Here is a 13,390-nt window from a genome sequence, read left to right on the forward strand (position 1 = left end):
ACCAGTACATCCAAAAATGTAAAACTCTACAGCATTCAGTATGCAGGACATGATGAGTAGTTAAAGGTAGAAGCTGCAAACACTCCTCTCCTCTTTCGTGCTTTTGAATTAGCATGCATATTTGCACATGTACATGCAGTCCTCCTGCTGCTCTCGTGGCCTACAATACAGAGCTTAGCAGGGACCATGCCAGTGAGTGCCAGGTCTCTGCGGGGAGCTCAGGCTTACTGTCGGTCTGATGGAGATTAGAGCAGAATGTTTTACCTGAGAGGGGCTCTGGAGTATGTTGGAGACAATTAAGTGAGATAGGCCTGCAAACAACCGAGCATGTAATGTTAACCGTGCAGTAAAGCCTGTCTTAAGCTAATCTGTAGTTATGCTGTGCGCGTAAGGCTTGATAATTCAAACACACTAATAGGATCTGTGCTGGTGAGTAGATCCATAAAAATAGAACAATCCTTTGAGGATGCAGGCGCCTCACTCTGCTCTCTCCGGCTCGACCTGCTGCTTTTGTTAGTTGTCAAGGTAAATCTTTCATACTTCTTTAAAATATTTCACAGTTAATTTCCTTCCTGTTTTACAAGGATCACCATAATTCACTCTTTAACACCTGGAGGTCTTTCTTCACAGGAAGCATCAAAGACAGCTCTAACTTTGCAGTAAGGTTGATTTTGGGATGTATGCAACCTGGAAAATACAGTTTTCAGTGAAAGTCAATGAAGATCAGAATTTGAATGTGAATCGGCATACAGGGAATTCGACTCCGGTGTAAAGCTTGAACTCAGTGTACTTGCATCAGAAAAAGGGACATACAAGCAGAATTAGCAGAGAAAATTACAATATGACATATTGATTTTATCTGGGCAGTTTGTGCTGACTCTGATTCATGTTATCAGTTATTTTTCTTTTAATTTTGTTGATTAATATTCATGCAAAGTATTATAATAATATGACAGTTGCCTGCTGTTGCTGAATGTCCACAGTCCACCTCTACAGGTGCTGGAACAGGACTACTCAACCTTATTTAGCAAAGATTAAAGTAGTCATGTGAGCTATTGTAATTTTCTAAATAAATTATAATAAGTAATTCAGCCGCACTATATTGTTGTTATTATCCTTGTTATGCAATGTGACACTTCAGCCTCTGAAAGATTAGACTGCGGTAGCTTCAGTTCACGGGATCTCTTTTGGTAATCATGTTTGTCTGTCTTGACCCTCATGTGATATTCTGACATTTTTGTCCACTGGGATAATTAGGTGCATGTTATTGTTTCATACAGTGTTTGTAGTTTTTAAAGGACCTCTAAATCAAATTACTTAAGAAACGGCACCACCTTGTGGCAGGTTACATAGCAGGCGAAACATTTGTTTGTATTCAGACCCGGTGCTTTGTGTTCCTCGACAGCAGAATAATGAGTCAGTTCTGCACTTTTCACAGAGTTCAAGACAAGATGAGGAGGCTGCTGGTTCAGATTCTTTGCATCACTGAAGTCCTGCTCTGTGCTGCTGATTCTCCACCACTGAACGAGGACACGCTGACAAGTGAGGCCTTCAATCATAGAGGACACTTCTCAGTGATTGTGGTTGCAGGACTGAATAACTGAATGTTGGTGTGTGTGTAGAGCTGTCTGCAGCAGGAGAGCAGTATGTTGATGAGGAGATAAAGCGGGCCTTACTCGGGGTGAAGCGGGTGAAGGAGGTGATGGAGAAAAAAGAGGAGAAGCACAGACATCTCATGGACGCCCTGAGACACAGCAGTGACAAGAAGAAGGTATAAATTCTGATTCTGTGATTGCAAATAAGCGCCCAGCATCTGCAAGCCTCCTGTATTTGCAGTGATCGTTCCTTATCAAAGAAACCCACAATCAGAACAGCATCAAGTCGGGCTGCATTTAAACACAATAACTTTCCACAGAAGACCTGAGCAGCTCCATGGCAGTCTTTGTGCATAACTCTGAAGCCCATCGCATATTTTCTGCCTCATAAAGACAAAGCCACACAAAGCCTCAGAGAGAAACCTCAGAGCAGACAGTGAATAATGCATGTGGGAGCAGGGCTGGTTTGGGGAGTCAGGGTGTAGTTTTACTGTGGCGAGGATAAATGAACTGTCTGTAGATTCATCTGTTTTTTGTTTTTTATATGCCATTTCAAAATAAAACTCGGGAGCTTTGTGCCAGGGCCCCAAACCGCATTCCCGTCCTGTCTGGCTTATTAAGAGGTAACGTATCTGTGACAGAATTTTCTGTTTTGGGGTTCCCTCAGGGGGCGATGCAGCTGGCCCGCGAAACAGAGCAGAAACTAGAGGAGGCTGAGCGGCAATGTCAAGACTTAACCAAATCTTCCTTTGAGGAATGTCGACCTTGTCTTGAAGATACATGTAAGGCCTTCTATACCTCTACATGTCGGCGTGGCTTCACCTCTTTCTCATTCAAGGTTTGACCCCAACATGCTCCTCATATAACTGTCTCATCCGTCATGATTAGAACAGTTAAGACTCATTTTCCAAACGTGGTGGCCCTTCTATGAATCTCTGCCTGCAGGTGGAGGAGTTTTTCAGGAAAATGGCCGCCCAGCTGGAAGCCACAGAGCAGGTTTATGATCAAAATGAGGAGAACGTTGGTCGCACCAACTCACCTGAGAACCAGGTCACAGAGGATGAGGCAGACATGGAGCTTCTGCAGGCAGATGCGTCGTTCAGCCAGCTGCTGTCAAACATCAGCCTCCTGCACAACCAGAGCGCCACTCTGGTCAAAAGGATGCAGCAGGTGTTCGGCCGCTCCTTCCTGGCGGCCTTCGACACGGAGCTCCAGCCCAGCCCACTGTCGGCCACGCAGGGCGGCTCGAGCGCTGCCTTCTTCGGGATGGTGGGTCTGGGTCACATCGTGGATTCAGTGTATGACTTTGGGAGGAATGTGCTCGAAGAATTCAGCTCCACAGTAGCTGATGTCTATGAGGAGGTACAAGAAGCTGAGGAGTACTTCCAGCCAACAAGCAGAGGTGTCTGAGCATTTGCTTTCACTTTATTCACTAACATATAAGGTAATGATAAGCTTTGTAACAGGTATTCCTGTGTGTTTATCTACAAAGATCCAGCATCACTCTCCGCTTTGGGACAGACGCAGAACAGATATCTGTGCAGACGACTCCGCAGACAAGCATCAGAGTGCTGGCAGCTCCAGAATTTGTGCGAGACGTGTGAAGATTATCTCTTAAAAGGTAAATAACTGCCAGATCTGATAATATCTTTGTGTTTGAAACAGTTATTCCAAAGAAGCTGAGAAAATAAAAGTCTACAGACGGGATTGCACAGTTTTTCTCTTGACTTTGATGCACGCTTCTCCATATGTGATCTTTTGTACTCACAGAGTGTCCCAGAGTCCAGCAGTTACACTCTGAGATGGAGGAGATGTACATGCTGCTCAACGCCTCCCGACAGCAGTACGACGACAGGCTGCAGCTGGTCCAGAGACACACAGCGGACACACAGCGATGGCTCGGCGACATGGATGACAAGTACGGCTGGGTCGGCCAGCTGACGGCCGGCACGGCGGACCCACACAACATCTTCAGTGTGATCGTGGTATGTTTGCAGCAACAGTGGATTTGTCTGCATTATCTTACAGTATTTAATTTGGGATCTTTTGACAGTTGCTAAGTGCCAAACGCGTTTCTCTTTGGCTGATAAATCACTGAGGATTACTGTTAAACCCATCTGCAACATGTGCATTTCTTCGCCAAAGAGAATTCAAATGAATCGTGTTATTTGAAGACTGTCACAGATAACAGGCTCAATCTCTAAAATGAATGAATAAGGTTTAAATTAAAACTCCCTGACTCTATACATAATACATTATGTTAGCTGGCGAGAATCTTATTAGGTGTTATTTTAAGTCTACCAGCTGTTGGCAGGTGAGCCAGAAAATTTGTTTTATTGCCATCATAAGAACTGATTCACTCAATCTGCCTTTTCAGGTGAATCCACAGCAACAGATGAAGAATCTCAGACCTGAGGCTGACAGCATCGTGGCTGTAACCTTACTGGACTCTGCCCCAATAACTGTCTCAGTCCCAGCAGAGCTGAAGGTGGATGACCCTGCTTTTATCCAATATGTAGCTCAGGAGGCTCTGGCTCTCCGTAAACGGCAGACAAGAGGTATTGATCCTGGCAGTGTTGCGGCTTAGTTAATTGTTTGGCTCGCAGCATCATCTGGCAGAGCTCCAAATTGAATTTGAGCAAAATGAATTGAGCTAATTTGAAACCGCCAACTTTACACAGTGACAAATCCCTGTGCATTTCTTCAAATTTAATCTCATTCTGAGCCACACAATGCAAATGGGATGATATGTTATAATCCAAAGTGATGAGGTAACTAAGAAACAATAAGGAATTTCACTCTTCACTGACTTCGTATTAAAAGATTAAATGGATCCACATGCACTGCAGCACTGCTATCTGTAACCATGGGAATATTAATGTGGGAATATATAATAATATATAACTGTGACTGACTTGTTGTGTTGACTTCTTCATTTTAAATTATGGTTAATTTTCTTTAAAAACTGGTTTTATTTCCCTCTTCTGGAGTAATGTGAGCATCCCAGTGTTCACATGTTACCTTCAGCTACTGACTGAGGAGTCCAGCACCAGTTGTCTTGAACAAATAAGCTGATCTTTTTTGTATTCTTGGTTGTGCAAAAATAAAACCTTGATTTTATTGTTCTATATTATCATATCAATATTGTTGGTTGAAATATATATTGATTTAACTGTACTGTAGTTATTTTCTTGTTATATAATGTGATGCTTGAACCGGAAAGAATAAATAAAATGAATTCCACAGTTATGATATTAAAATGTATCTTACATGTTACTGCATCACTACTAATAGTCTAATAGCTCAATATATAATAATGTAATAATGACAGAGCCCATTTTGGCTCCACAGTGACTATTTTTTACTTTTAAACTTTAAGCCCATTCTCTTGATAATATTCACATAGTTTCACTTGAGTAAGATTTTAGATACAAGAGTTTTGCTTGAAAGGAACATTTTAAAATGTTAGTATCGCTGCTTTTACTTAAATAAAAGGTCTTAATAGCATAATGGTAGAATAATAAATGCAACATTTCACAGGATGTATGTGAGTACTTTTACTTGATTATGTTTATTCATTTATTTCTATAATTGAATTATTATTTTAATTTATTTTAGGTAGACGGAAGTACTGTTAAAACAGTAAGTAAAGCTTTAGTGCTCCTGTTGAGGGCTTTTTTTGTAAAGCAAAACAGTAAGAAGCGCGCGTTTTTCGGTAGTCTCGCGAGATGTATTGTCAACCCGGAAGCAGACCCTGGCCCACTATTGGCTGTTCAATGAGGCGCGTCGGTACGTCAAAATCACCCGCGAAAGATTCACGGGTGACACACAACAACAGGACAGCTGTCTGTCGGTGCTGCTCAGAAATCACCTCCACTTTTCTCCACCAACATGCCCGCCACTTCAGAAATACACACTGAAGAGGTGCACAGGAAGGACGGAAGTAAGACGGAGGGAGAGACCCTCATGATGGCGGCGGAGGACAAGAAGAAGAACTTCGGTGTTTTCTGCGATGAGCGCGGGTATCTGGATCAGATCGAGTACATCATGCAGCACGGCCGCAGGAAGGGGGACCGAACCGGGACAGGAGTCATCTCTGTGTTCGGCGCTCAGGCCAGATACAGTCTGCGAGGTTTGCTAGCTTCCACTTTGTTTGGTACTTCATCTGTTTCCTGTAAATGTTATGAATACACGAAACAAAGTCGTGGAAGAAGTATTCACAACATTTACTGAAGTAAAAGCAATACCACCGTGTAAATACTCATTCATAAGAGTGCTGCATTGAAAATACCAGGAAGAAAAAGCACAGAAGTATCAGTGAAGTACATTATGCAGGACCGCCCTAAATACTGCTGGATGATAGTCATTCACGCATTAACGGGAGATCGTTTGAGCTGATTGATACACTGATCGGTAGTTTAATGAATCAACACTGCACATTTTTTTTATGGAGTGATCACGTTTTGTTTGTAAAATCTTAATCTGTGTAGAAATATGTGTAGTGGAGGAAGAAATGTTAATGGCGCTCAGGCGACAAACAGGAGCTGCAGTTCACCAAGTATGTTTCATAGTTTGTCCAGCAGGGGGCACCGACAGGCTCACTGATGGTTCATTATTCAGGCATTAACTGTCTCATACATAAATTATAATATTCAATGTGTTTGTCTTTATGTAGAAAGGTTAAAAAATCAGTTTTCTTTTTAATTCCCTTTTTAAACTCAAATATCTACATTGGTGTTGTCGTCAGTGAACCTGCTTCTGTTTATCTGTAGATCAGTTTCCTTTGCTGACGACCAAGAAAGTGTTTTGGAAAGGGATCCTTGAGGAACTGCTGTGGTTTATCAAGGTGAGGATGATAAGATTCACCCTTCTTTATTCACCCAAATGATTTTGTGTTAAAAATGGACTGAGCTGTTCTTTAAATTGTCTTTATTGTGTGGCCGCAGGGATCAACAAATGCAAAGGAGCTCTCAGCGAAAGGGGTGAAGATTTGGGATGCCAACGGGTCCCGGGCCTTCCTGGACAACCTTGGGTTCACCGATAGAGAGGAGGGCGACCTGGGGCCTGTGTATGGTTTCCAGTGGAGGCACTTTGGGGCCGAGTACACAAACATGCACGCAGGTACAGTTTGTCACAGCCAGATCCAGATTACCGTGCAGCGACGAGGCCTTTTGTTTTGTGAGTGTGTGTGTGTGTGTGTGTGATCTACTCAAGGTCAGTCCTATATGAAGGTTTCCACCCATCTGTCTTTTATATCATTTCATTTTTGACACCGAGCCTCCATTTCAGTTAAAACAGCTCGCGCGTTGAGCAAATGTGGATTTGGTTTTATGATCAAGGTCGTCTGGAAATGCCGCTGGCGGCAGTTAATCACTCAAAGTATTAGTGCGCATTTTAATTGGATGCCTTTTGCTCAGACTTTGTAAAGCCGTTGTGGGCAGATCTCCACTGAGAATCGCAGTTGTTAGGCTTCTGTTTTGACAACAGAGAGTTTCAACACAAAAACCACACAGCTACTCATGTTTGTAACCGTAAAGGAACAGTTCGACATCTTGGGAAATGCCTGTAGTCCCTCTTGTTGAGGCTTACATGTCTCTACGGCTGATATGCAGCTACAGCCAGCAGACAGTTAGCTTAACATAACGGCTAGAAAAATGGGACAACTGGGGTCACGTGCCTGACTATTTCCTGGTTGGGTGCATCTGTGGGTGCAGGAAATTACTTGGTGGCGCAGCAGGTAGTGCGCGTGCCTCACAACAAGAAGGTTGCCGGTTCGATCCCCGGGTCGGGCGGGGATTTGCATGTTCTTCCCGTGCATGCACTCTGGCTTCCTCCCACAGACCAAAAACATGCTCATTAGGTTAATTGGTGACTCTAAAATTGTCCTTAGGTATGAGTGTGAGCGTGAATTGTTGTCTGACTCTATATGTTGCGATCGACTGGCGAGCGGTTCACAGCTGGGATAGGCTCCAGCAACCCCGAAAAGGGATGGTTGGGTATAGACGATGGATGGATGGTCATATTTGGTATGCTACACACACAAAAGATTACTGAGCTTCAGATCTTCAGTGATCACTTTCATCCCCTCCCTCAACAGATTACACAGGACAAGGTGTTGACCAGCTGCAGAAGGTCATTGACACCATCAGAACGAATCCAGAGGACAGACGGATCATCATGTGCGCTTGGAACCCCAAAGGTGATCATCTGAAACCGCCTCCTAACAGCTGCAGAGCGCTCGTTAAACGCGTTAACGGTGACGCTCTATCGTTTTAATCTGCATCTTCTCGTGTCGTCGCAGACCTGCCCCTCATGGCTCTGCCCCCCTGCCACGCCCTCTGTCAGTTCTACGTGTGTGATGGCGAGCTGTCGTGTCAGCTGTACCAGCGCTCGGGCGATATGGGCCTCGGGGTGCCGTTCAATATCGCCAGCTACGCACTTCTTACCTACATGATCGCGCACATCACAGGACTCAAGGTGAGTCAGTCTCATCCATCTCATCCTTTAGCGTGGCGTTGTGCGCTCAGCTGGCGTCACCTCACCTGTCACGTGTTTTTCATTTTGTCCCTTCAGCCCGGCGACTTCGTTCACACTCTGGGAGACGCTCACATCTACGTAAACCACATCGAACCTCTCCAAGTTCAGGTGGGTCCGGGAAAGAGTTTCCTGCCTCTGCACGCTCTCCGCTCGACTGCACACTTAACACTGTCTAAATTTGCAGCTTCAGAGGGAGATCCGCCCCTTCCCCAAGCTAAAGATCCTGAGGAAAGTGGAGAGCATCGACGATTTCCGCGCAGAGGACTTCGAGATCTGCGACTACAACCCTCACCCCGCCATTAAGATGCAGATGGCTGTGTGAAAAGTCCCGCTTTCATGGCGATGAGGGAGAAATATGGTGGGTGTGGAAAATGCTGGAGAATCTATCATCGCACTGCTCTGTGTGTGCGTGTCTGTCACTCCATGTGTGGAAAAGACCACATCTATATGTATATATAATAAACCTGACACTTTAAACCACATTGTTCTTGCAGAAAGGTACAGTTTATGAGAAGTTTGATTACGTCAGAGGGAATGTTTTGGTTGTTTGGATCAAATGCCATTTAGATGTGTTTCACTTCCCGTCTTTTAAATAGTCAGTAGTCAGTAAGTATCTAATTTGTAAATAAAGACTTAACATTGTCAGCTTGTTCAGAATTGTTATTTTCCCAGCAGGAGCCCAGCAGCAAAACACAGCTTAATATGACAAAAGTCTGAATTCAACAGCGTGTGCTGCACTTCTACTGCAGCAGTTTAAAATGATTACAGCTAATTAGTCACTTAGCCGAGTCTAGTCTCGAGCCTAAAAGCCTTAATGTTGAAGTGATTTGTTTATGTGCAGCCTCCATACAGCTCCTTCAGGGTACTGGTGTCTCTGCACTGATGACTCCAGCATCTCGCAAGAATATCCTGGATCCTGAGAACAACGAGCACACGTACTCAAACGAGCAGCCTGAGGCAACGATTGTCGACGTAAAGAAGCGACATTTGCTTTTCAGAGCGATGCAGAGATTTTTTTTTTTTTTTTCAAGTGGTATTTTGCAGCTGTGTTTTCATCTTACCCTGGGGGGCATGTAGTGGGCGTCGTGAATCACCACAGGACTGGTGAAGTGTTCGTGCAGGTGATCTACATATTCACACATTCTGGAAGGGAGAAAGTAAGCAGAACAGAAAAACTGATGCTGATGATGATGATGATGATGATGATGATGATATATGTTTATCAGGTACAGTCGAGATCCGACGGGTGACAAAAACAAATCCTGCTCATACCGGTCGCTGAGACTTCCAGAGACGCAGATGTAGTCAAACAGAATGAGATGCTGGACCAGCTCGCAGAGACCGACTCCTCCGGCGTGAGGACAAACTGGCACTGGGTGGAAAAACATAGTATGTGCATCAGAGGCATGTTTTCATTACAGTCTGGGTATGATGATGCTATGGAGCCCTGCAACTGAAAAAAGGGAAGTGAGAGGTTTTCAGACGCATCAGAAATATGACTGAATACATCAATAAAAACAAAGATGAAAGATAAAATGAACTAGTGGGAGATAAATAGAAGAAGTTTTGATTTACATGTTGCAGGTACAGGACAAAAAGAAGGTTTTTTTTGTCGATTGTAGGTTAAAAACACAGTATAAAGCTTGATATTTCTTTTCACATTGTTTGTTAATGACATATATTTTCGACTTATCTGATAACCTTTAACTCCCTTTTGCCGCTCCATACTTTACTCTTGTGTGATTTGTGGTTTCATGAGTTGTACCCTGGAACTTGTGAGCCATCAGCAGCACAGCCAGGTTCTCGTTGACGCTGCCCAGTCGACAGCTGTCTATCTGGACAAACTGCAGGGCCGAGGCCTGGAGGAACTGCTTAAACATCACCCTGTTGTGACACTGGAGAGGAGACAGTTACCCGTGTTACCTACTGTATAAATACTACAAGTATCAGTCAGGTTACATGTACACTAGAACAAACTGACCTGCTCTCCTGTTGCCACTCCAATCCCGAGTGGAGCCAAAGCCTAAAACAACAAAATCAAATATCTTTTATCAGCCTTCAAACCTTGGATGGATTACTGAACGGGCCTACTGGGCACAGAGGGACAAAACTTCAAAACGCATTCAAAACCACTAGAACAGGATGCAAAAATTACTACAAAGAGACAAACATGACCACCAAGAGATGCACAATAATGTTAAAGACGTGTACAACAACCACCAAGAGACAAAATGACAACAAAGGGAAGCAAAGCAACTTTAAAGAGACCACAAAGAAGCACAGAACAACTAAGAAAGAGACACAAAATGACGAGAGAGAGACAAGACAACCACAAAATGATGACAAAAAGAGACACAAACCAACTACAAAAGGACATAAATTGAAACTTCAAACTTCTCTCTCACCTTGGAGATGGCAGCGTGACCCAGGATGTCATCTGGAGACGTGGGCTCCTCGATCCACAGAGGTCTGAACTCAGCCAGGCTCGACACCCAGCTGATGGCCTCGGCTACGTCCCATCTCTGGTTGGCATCGATCATCTAACACAGAAACACTTTGGTACGCTGTAATCTCCCAATGTAAATACAACGGTGGGGGCGAAAACAACCGTACCAACGTGTTATTTGGTCCAATCATCTGCCTTATCAGGCGGCACCTGCGTATGTCATCCTGAAGATCAGCGCCGACTTTCACCTTGAACTTGGTCCAGCCGCTCTTCAGTGCATCTGTGCAGAGCTGCAGAAACACACAACTCACATACAGTACAGCGGCTATTTGAATAGGATTTGTCCAGCCTGAGAAATGATGTGTTTTAGAGCCTGGAGACCTGTTTGAGCTGCTGGTCTGAGTATCCGATCCATGCGCAGGAGGTGGTGTAGGCAGGATAACCCTCGTTCAGCATCTGATGCTCTGGCAGAGGAGGAGAAGTGTGTTTTAATAGAGCACTCACTGAGTGCAGGGGGATATTACGCAAGCTAAAAGCACCCCTGTTAGTTTCTAAAGAGGCAATTTTGTTCTGCAAAATCCCATTCAGCCATGTAATTAATGAGTCTTTTTAGTGTGCTCACCTCTCTGCAGCTTGCCCTCCTGTGCTTTCACAAGTATGTCTGAATGAGAAAAGAGAAGCAGAACGAGTCTGTGGCTCTGACTACAGACGAAGGGATTTCGTTACCCAAACTGTACCAGACATACACTGCACGTCACAAACCGGCCTCACCTAGCGCCTCCTCCTCCGTGAGCACATCGGTGATGTATCTGAAGTCAATGCATGAGACAATCTGCTTGGGATCCTGAATTGGCACATGTCAGACATGCTGTTTGTATTGTGATCACATCCAAAAAAGCAAGGATCTACGTTTCCTGTGACTCACCATGTCAGCGAGGAGCTTCCACAACGGCTGCAGGAAGACAGTGACATCAGGCTGTGAGTCATGAGGTGTCATACTCGTGGAGGGAAAAGGTGTTTTTTTTTAATAATGCTGGCCTCACCTTGCCCTCCGCTCTCGCCCACAGGTCCCACACAGCGTTCAGGACTGCAGCAGTGGCCAGGTGGATCACTCCCTTCTCCGGGCCGAGCTGCTCCAGACCAGAGTTGAATGGCAGAGTTGAAAAAAATTTGACCACTTTTGCACAGTTAGAAATAGCTTTTTTCTTATCTGAAGAGCCTCTTCTGCACACACCTGCCACTTCTTGAAAAAACTCGATTTGTCACGTTATCTGTCTTGGCCCATCTGTCCAAATCAAGACTTTGGCCAGAGGACATCGAGCAGCAGTGGCTTCACCTTTACCAAACTGGATTTATGTGGCTCTTATTTTTTGGATCTAATTTAGTGTTGTGAATCATAATGTTCTGGGTGAGGAGACAGAAGCCAGATATCTCATTGAAATGAGAATAAAGGAATCATTGCTGATATAAGAGGATGTGAATCACTCTCCGTGTCCAAATACAGCAAGGTGCTGTGACCGTGAAAGATAACGTTAATGTTAATGTTATTATATTGTTATATTAAGAGCCATTTCTCTCTGCTTGTTCTTACCCATCTCATCTGGCCATCACTGGTCAGGAGGCGGTAAAATCCACGGAAGTCGCTCACAATCTCCTCCAAGGTTTTCCCAACAACCAGTCCTACCAGGGCCTCCACAGCACGCACCACTGCGGGGTTACAATCGATAAAAATCAGCCTCTTTTAGGATGAAAGCTCAACACAGCTTTACAACATTAATACAAACACCATTACCGTTAGACAACTTTACTGGACTTGACTCAACTGTAGTAGTTTAGTCTTTGAGGCGAAACTAAAATCAATTGTGTTGTTTTTCATTACCACAAGATGGCGGTGTGCGGCCCAACAAGCACGTGAGAAATGATGTTACCTTACCGTAGAGTCGGAATCCGGGGAACTTTTTCCAAACAAACATATAACATTTCGTTATTAAATAGTTTATTTGCCATCATGATATTTTTGTTTCTGTATTTTCTGTGTTAATGGTTTCGCTCTGCTTGTATGAGCAAAGCACATGCTAGTTATTTCTGTGGAATATTATGCATGTCTCTAAAGTTTAGGAATAAACCAGTAGTGTTTTGGCATTGAATTTAATTAGTTGATAAATATATATAATTACTGTCGCAGCCAACGTCGATTTCGTTCAATTCACAAATGCAATAATTGGAATTTGCAAGAAGTTCGATGCGGGAATTCAAAATTCGGAGTTTATTTTGAGCACTTGAACGCATCCGCAACATTGTAATAAACAGCTCGTGCCGTTGAGCTGGTCGCGTCATAAAGGTGCGTTTCGGGGGCTCATGGCCTCTCCTGTGCAAATCTTACCAATCTCTGTCCCTTTTCCCAAAGTGAATGTGAGGCCGAAGCCTTTCAACCCGCAGTCCGTGTCGATGATCACATACGCGGCCGAATAATCCGGGTCAGTGTGCTGCAGTGTGGAAAGTTACAGCGAAGAAAGGTCTCACACTTTGCGCCAGTTTAGAAATGAAATGCAAACACATAAATCTTGATTATTAACTGGAGCGACTTCCTTACCATCGCATCTGAGCCGTGTTGCTCCAAAGACGTCGGGAATCTCACATCCCTGACTGTCAAATTAATAATTTTGTGCAACATTGTGGCCGAGTTAACATTTGTTTGGAGTAGTTTCCTCTTAAGTGAGCTGCAGAAGCTCTGCTGAACCCACCCACCTCAGCCTGTCAATGGTTTAATCATTTTCCAGTTTAAAGAGACAAATCAATTCATCCAGTTCAG

General features: G+C 44.1%; 3 protein-coding genes across 5 annotated transcripts; 2 read left to right on the forward strand and 1 right to left on the reverse strand.

Moving 5' to 3' along the window:
- Positions 1-427: 427 nt before the first annotated feature.
- Positions 428-4,293, forward strand: LOC139347162 (clusterin-like protein 1). Of its 2 annotated transcripts, none has more exons than XM_070986649.1 (8): positions 428-525; positions 1,439-1,542; positions 1,623-1,771; positions 2,263-2,433; positions 2,541-2,997; positions 3,088-3,216; positions 3,366-3,580; positions 3,973-4,293. In XM_070986649.1, the coding sequence occupies exons 2-8, from the start codon at positions 1,452-1,454 to the stop codon at positions 4,180-4,182; spliced, it is 1,422 nt and encodes a 473-aa protein (XP_070842750.1). In that variant the 5' UTR covers positions 428-525; positions 1,439-1,451; the 3' UTR covers positions 4,183-4,293. The 2 variants fall into 2 exon arrangements, with proteins under 2 accessions (XP_070842750.1, XP_070842751.1); XM_070986650.1 differs by lacking the exon at positions 428-525 and adding an exon at positions 589-659.
- A 1,045-nt stretch (positions 4,294-5,338) lies between these two features.
- Positions 5,339-8,774, forward strand: tyms (thymidylate synthetase). The gene is made up of 7 exons (XM_070986653.1): positions 5,339-5,727; positions 6,368-6,441; positions 6,542-6,716; positions 7,693-7,794; positions 7,897-8,072; positions 8,169-8,240; positions 8,317-8,774. Exons 1-7 carry the CDS (start codon positions 5,487-5,489, stop codon positions 8,452-8,454), a joined length of 978 nt encoding a protein of 325 aa, XP_070842754.1. The 5' UTR covers positions 5,339-5,486; the 3' UTR covers positions 8,455-8,774.
- A 1-nt stretch (position 8,775) lies between these two features.
- On the reverse strand, positions 8,776-13,313 carry enosf1 (enolase superfamily member 1). Of its 2 annotated transcripts, XM_070986651.1 has the most exons (15): positions 13,172-13,313; positions 12,962-13,064; positions 12,170-12,285; positions 11,622-11,708; positions 11,504-11,530; positions 11,350-11,422; positions 11,201-11,239; positions 10,960-11,042; positions 10,746-10,868; positions 10,538-10,672; positions 10,114-10,155; positions 9,898-10,027; positions 9,405-9,504; positions 9,194-9,275; positions 8,778-9,048 (listed from the first exon to the last, which is right to left on the reverse strand). In XM_070986651.1, the coding sequence occupies exons 1-15, from the start codon at positions 13,250-13,252 to the stop codon at positions 8,944-8,946; spliced, it is 1,326 nt and encodes a 441-aa protein (XP_070842752.1). In that variant the 5' UTR covers positions 13,253-13,313; the 3' UTR covers positions 8,778-8,943. The 2 variants fall into 2 exon arrangements, with proteins under 2 accessions (XP_070842753.1, XP_070842752.1); XM_070986652.1 differs by lacking the exons at positions 12,962-13,064; positions 13,172-13,313 and adding an exon at positions 12,371-12,465 and having other exon boundaries at positions 8,776-9,048.
- Between the last annotated feature and the right edge of the window lie 77 nt (positions 13,314-13,390).

The sequence above is a fragment of the Chaetodon trifascialis genome, chromosome 18 (genome assembly GCF_039877785.1).
Source record: "Chaetodon trifascialis isolate fChaTrf1 chromosome 18, fChaTrf1.hap1, whole genome shotgun sequence".
NCBI lineage: Eukaryota > Metazoa > Chordata > Actinopteri > Chaetodontiformes > Chaetodontidae > Chaetodon > Chaetodon trifascialis.

Bases quoted from the DNA above. Each gene is read 5' to 3' on its own strand.
- LOC139347162 (XM_070986649.1), top strand. From the start codon at position 1,452: ATGAGGAGGCTGCTGGTTCAGATTCTTTGCATCACTGAAGTCCTGCTC. The intron at 3,217-3,365 runs GTAAATAACTGC...TTGTACTCACAG, and splicing joins TGAAGATTATCTCTTAAAAG to AGTGTCCCAGAGTCCAGCAG. The intron at 3,581-3,972 runs GTATGTTTGCAG...CTGCCTTTTCAG, and splicing joins ACATCTTCAGTGTGATCGTG to GTGAATCCACAGCAACAGAT.
- tyms (XM_070986653.1), top strand. From the start codon at position 5,487: ATGCCCGCCACTTCAGAAATACACACTGAAGAGGTGCACAGGAAGGAC. The intron at 6,442-6,541 runs GTGAGGATGATA...GTGTGGCCGCAG, and splicing joins AACTGCTGTGGTTTATCAAG to GGATCAACAAATGCAAAGGA. The intron at 8,073-8,168 runs GTGAGTCAGTCT...TTGTCCCTTCAG, and splicing joins CGCACATCACAGGACTCAAG to CCCGGCGACTTCGTTCACAC.
- enosf1 (XM_070986651.1), bottom strand. From the start codon at position 13,252: ATGTTGCACAAAATTATTAATTTGACAGTCAGGGATGTGAGATTCCCG. The intron at 11,709-12,169 runs GTAAGAACAAGC...GGTCTGGAGCAG, and splicing joins GTGATGGCCAGATGAGATGG to CTCGGCCCGGAGAAGGGAGT. The intron at 10,869-10,959 runs GTCTCCAGGCTC...GTGTTTCTGCAG, and splicing joins CAGACCAGCAGCTCAAACAG to CTCTGCACAGATGCACTGAA.